Source organism: Daucus carota, chromosome 2 (assembly GCF_001625215.2).
Source record: "Daucus carota subsp. sativus chromosome 2, DH1 v3.0, whole genome shotgun sequence".
Taxonomy (NCBI): domain Eukaryota; kingdom Viridiplantae; phylum Streptophyta; class Magnoliopsida; order Apiales; family Apiaceae; genus Daucus; species Daucus carota.
The window spans coordinates 34,088,254-34,093,551 of NC_030382.2; the positions used below are offsets into that span (position 1 = coordinate 34,088,254).

At 32.6% G+C, this 5,298-nt stretch overlaps 1 protein-coding gene across 1 annotated transcript; it reads left to right on the plus strand.

Moving 5' to 3' along the window:
- The first annotated feature begins 4,546 nt into the window (after positions 1-4,546).
- On the plus strand, positions 4,547-5,044 carry LOC108208017 (uncharacterized protein At5g01610). Its single transcript, XM_017378484.2, has one exon. The coding sequence runs from the start codon at positions 4,547-4,549 to the stop codon at positions 5,042-5,044; it is 498 nt and encodes a 165-aa protein (XP_017233973.1).
- The last annotated feature ends 254 nt before the right edge of the window (positions 5,045-5,298 follow it).

Sequence of the window (5,298 nt, forward strand, 5' to 3'; positions counted from 1 at the left end):
GTTAATTTGATGTTTTCTGGTGTTTGTGTTCGATGAGAGAATTTTCGATATGTTGTGTGTGCGTATAGACACTGGAGAGGAAGGATGGTGTGGTATATAATGAGTGAGTTGGCTAGAGATGATTCGGTGAAAGTCGGGGGTAGAGAGATATTTATATGCATGCAGAAAGCAGAATTTAGAGTCGGTTTGTTCCTATGTGATTGTGCAACTTGGTAAAATCTAGATTGTAACACATTATAGTTTTTTGTCAAATGAGTACATTTCAACCTTAAAACTTATCTCTCTTCATTTTGGCTTAATTTTAAAAAATATATTTAGTTATAAATGAAGACAATTAATAAATGAGATATAATTTTTAATTTATATATTTGAATAACTTTTTTTAATATTCACAAGTATAAAAATTATCCATATAATAATAAAAAATGATAGAGTATTTTCAAAGTGTTCCTACTTATTTTGATAAAATCAAATTTCAAACACAATAATTCATTTAAGAAACTAGTATTTTCAATTTCTTATACTCCCTCGGTCCCCCGTGCACCGTGGTAGTTTACATGCACTGTTTGCACGCATTTTGAGACTCCTATAAAGTATAGTTTCATGACTTTTTTTTTTATTTTGTTTTTTGAATAAAAGTTTAAACATCAAATTTTTATTCAGAGAATAAAAATTTAAAAAAAAATTACGGAACTATATTTTAAATGAGTGTGAAAAAACGTGCCAAAAAATAACGTAAAGAAAAGAGGGACAGAGGGAGTATAATGTTTAAGTTAGAATTGACTTATAATCTTTTTACACAAAGAACACATAAATTAGGAGTTATAAATCAGGAGCATGTAAAAACATCTCGATTTTTATTATGAACATGATTTTATGTATGAGTTAAGTTCTATGGAGTACACAAAAACATTGGAGTATTGGAGTACAAGTCTTAATTTTTTAGTTTAAATATAAATAATATATTTGATTATGCAAATTTATATACAATCTATCATTTATAAGTTGTCTTGCACATAATTGTCTATCAATCGTTAATATCTTTCAACTTTAACAAGTATTAACATTATTGTTCTGCTTATTAGTTATATTGCAGAACATAGAGTCCTATAATTTATAAAAGTCATTATTCTATCTTTTGATTAGAATGTTTATGTTGTAGAATATAATGTGCAGGTTATTAAATGTTTCCGAATATTATTGAACAAAAAAAATTAAAATTTAGATGAATGAATACATTTTATCCAATTTTGTACTCCAATACCCCAATATTTTATGTACTCCATAGAACTTTACTCTTTATATGATTATGAAAATATAATTTAACTTTTCAAACATAAATCATGATTCGTAAAAAATAAGTAGGGCCGAACATGCTCATGTTTATAGCTAAAGCCTAAAACAAGAAATGAGTTTAAAAGGTAGAACAAAAAGTGCAAGAGAAGAATTTATTGATATTGAAAGGAAGGCATCCAACCTCAGTACACAAGAGGGGAATTAAAAGAGCATCATCTAAAGCTTTAGTACAGCCTGCAACATGCATATTATATCCGACCTTATCTGGGTGATTTGAGTGGACACTCTCCCATAATCTGATCATTTCGTGATTCAAGAGGCAGAGGCATGGGAGACGGGGGCAATTTGGTGTTCTCAAAGCTAAATGCCGAAAGCTCACTTGCGAATAAAGCATAGCAAAGGATGAGTAGCTTTCCTTGTGATTATATGCTATTCCGGCTATTCATAAAAATCTTCCCACTTGTACCATTCAAAATACCAGAATTATATGAACGTACACCTACTTGTACTTGTATTAGGTCTTATCCAGAGTATTTAACAGCAAGCATCCGCTTTATTTATTCAATCTTTCAAGGAAACAATGAAGAATTTTGTAAGGCAGTTAATAACTTAGTTTGAGATTCAAAAATAGGTGGAACAAAGTAATGAACAAAGAGATATTCCCTCCGTCCCATCAAGTTCTTTACGCTACTTTTTGGCATGTATTTTAAGATTTCTGTAAAGTATAGTTTCATAATGTTTTTTTTCAAAAAAGCTCATGGAAAAAAAAAGTTTGACGTGTAAATTTTTATTCAAAAAATAAATAAATTAAAAAAATGCTATTGAACTATACTTTACATAGGAGTCTCAAAATGCGTGCAAACAGTGAACGTAAACATCCTGGTGGGACGGAAGGAGTAGTAATATACTTTACTGAAAAGGGCTACGTTTCTTCACAATTAGATCACACACTGTATATATACATACACATACACACATATATATAAATCAAAAACTCTACTACCCTTCTCACTGCTTAAACTCCCCTTCAAACTAATGAATTAAAAGAAAGTTGTTTAATATTCCCCCCCAAGTCGTTGAATACAATAAGAAATTCTTGGAACAAACTACTACTTGTTTCTAATAAACAATTAAATTATATTATATTACTGTTTTTAATAAACAATTAGATTAGATTGTATTACATATAATTTTCATTGTCCTGACAGATGCTTCATTTCTTGTCATTAGAAGATTATTATGTCTTAGACGTTTTCCAATCATTTGAGGACAATTTTAAACACATTCAAGTCCTGATTTTTCTTGTCATTTGAGGACTTGTTTCACATTTTCACACAAATGTTCCGGTCATTTGAGGACTATTTTTGTCGACACTTTTGTTTGTTTGAGGAAAGTTTATGACTGTTGGATCATGTCCTTCAATGACGTCATTTCTCTCTTAATCTCTCTTATTCCTTATCGTCCATTTATCGTTATTTTCAAAAAAAGTTTTTCAAGAGCTCTAGTTGAGATCTGCCTTAACAAAAATGGCGCAGGAATTTAATTGGAGATTTAAGGCACAATTATACTAGCCTGGTTACGCAAGCGCTGTTTAATTTGATTAGTTACCCCTTCTTGCCCCTTAACAGCGACTGGGACAGTTGTGAGTCGAAGAACATTTAGAGCATTGATAAAATTTTCTCCATAAGTTCTATTCAGCATGATGTTGAACACACATTTCATACGTTCTAGTGGGCATAATATTGAACACAAACTTCATTTGTTGTTTGGAATGATATAATAGCATGTATTTGGTGCTGTTTTTGATAAAAAAAAATACATTTTATTTAGTTATACGAGATTGTCTTAATAATTGATTGTTTTCACCACGATAAAATACCGAGGGAAAAAAACTTTAAAATGAATGTCTAAACCGCATATTGGCTAATAAATCCTGCATGCTCATTAAAAATACAACGTAATCTCTTTGTGCGAAAAATTAGTTAAATAGATTGCTACAAAAACGCTTGCAAGGAGTTGGGGCCCTTAAAATATGAAAAATGCTAAATATCTCAGAATTTGTTCCTAAATTTATGTGGTAATACCAGATTAGTTACACTCATACTAATAAATAATGAGACCCTGTATGCACATAAACCACCCAACCAAAATTCGTCATATGTCTGTCACGTCTTTTGAAAAAATTATTTGAAAACAAATTTTGGGATTCTTAACACTACCCTTAAAATATTGTTATATAATCTACTATATAATTTGACAAAGAACTTCAATAAACATTACTAGAGCAAGGAACATAATGAAAAATTATAAATATAATTTAAAGGAGAAATAACAATATGTAAGATAATAGCGAACGAATTTTGTGAAAATAGTGAGGAAATGGGAACATTCCACTCAAAATAAGTGTGTTAATTTTTATTTTAGATAGTATGAAATGATATGATGAAAATTATAAATATTTATCCGATATTTCTTAATATAGTAGAAATTTGATTTTAATCCCTCACCGTTCCATTCAAATAAACACAAGTAAAATACAGCTACAATCTGCTTGCTCTTTCCACCGGCTAACAAATTTATACCTTACATTCACATAAATTATTAAATAAAAACCCAAAAATAGCACGGCGATTTCTTTTTCTTCTTCGTTCCCACGTGGATTATCTACTGTAGTTGGTGTCTTGGTGATTTAATAGTAGTCACCGATGCGAGTGTGGTTTGGGTTTAGTTCTGGGCCAAAAATCATGTTGTTCAAACTTTTGAAATGCTGGCCCAATTAACGCCTATCATTTCTTATCAGATGATATCAATTATCAACCCACTCCGTCTTAAGTCGTTGAATTTAGTTTTAACAAAATATCGGCAACAGAAAGAAATAAGTCGTGCCATGTGATCGACTTGTTTCGGGAAATGATAGGTAAACACGTGGAGCCTAAGCACAAATAACGTGTGTAAGTGTTGCACAATCTCAAATCTATCGTCCAGTGCTCGTAAAAAAAACTGCGAGATCATAGCTAAATAATTATCATAAAATCCCGTGCGCAAGATGAAATTCGTGGCGTCACACTTGAACATCCAACGCATTTAATTCCTAGTCCTACACTGACAAGTTCACCAAAGACTACCGAGCCTTAATCTCATCGCAGAAAGGTCTTAAACACCCACGTGGCCCATCACTCAACCATTCTTCTACTGAGTTCTACATATACAAACACACACCTAACACCTTGTTCTAAACTCAACAAACACAATGTCTTCACTTCACCTTCTCATCTCCCTCCTCATATCTCTCCCTCTCCTCTCCACCTCCACTCCCTCAGTCTACGAAGTCCTCCAACAATACAACTTCCCTGTAGGCCTGCTCCCCGTCGGCATAACACGATACGAACTCGACACGAACACGGGCAAGTTCCAAGTCTATTTGGACGATTCGTGCCAGTTTGACGTGGAAGGCTACACGCTCAAGTACAAGTCGACTATATCCGGGACGATCTCGACGAACAAGCTCAAGGATTTGAGCGGGATAAGTGTGAAGGTGCTGCTGTTTTGGTTGAATATCGGTGAAGTTAGTAGAGACGGGGATGAATTGGAGTTTTCGGTAGGGATTGTTTCGGCGGATTTTGATGTTGAGAATTTCGAGGAGAGTCCGCAGTGTGGGTGTGGGTTTGATTGTAACGGCGGCGTTGGAATGGGGAAGAGAGATAGATCGTGGTATTTGAATCGGTTTCTTTATCCTTCGTTAGATTAGCAGTGTGGTTTCGAGAGCAAGAAAGGAGTATGATCGAACAAATATAAATTAAGTTGCAAAATAACATGCAGTATGTTAGAAATGTAGAAAATGTTCGAAGAAGAATAAAATCTGTTGGAAGACGATGTGTTAGTAATCGATGTACTCTATTCAGTAGTTTCCATTATTGTATTTAACTAATATCGTTAGAAATGCTTATATGATTTTTATGTGTTTTTCAACTCACAATTTATATTATTTCGATAAATGATTAA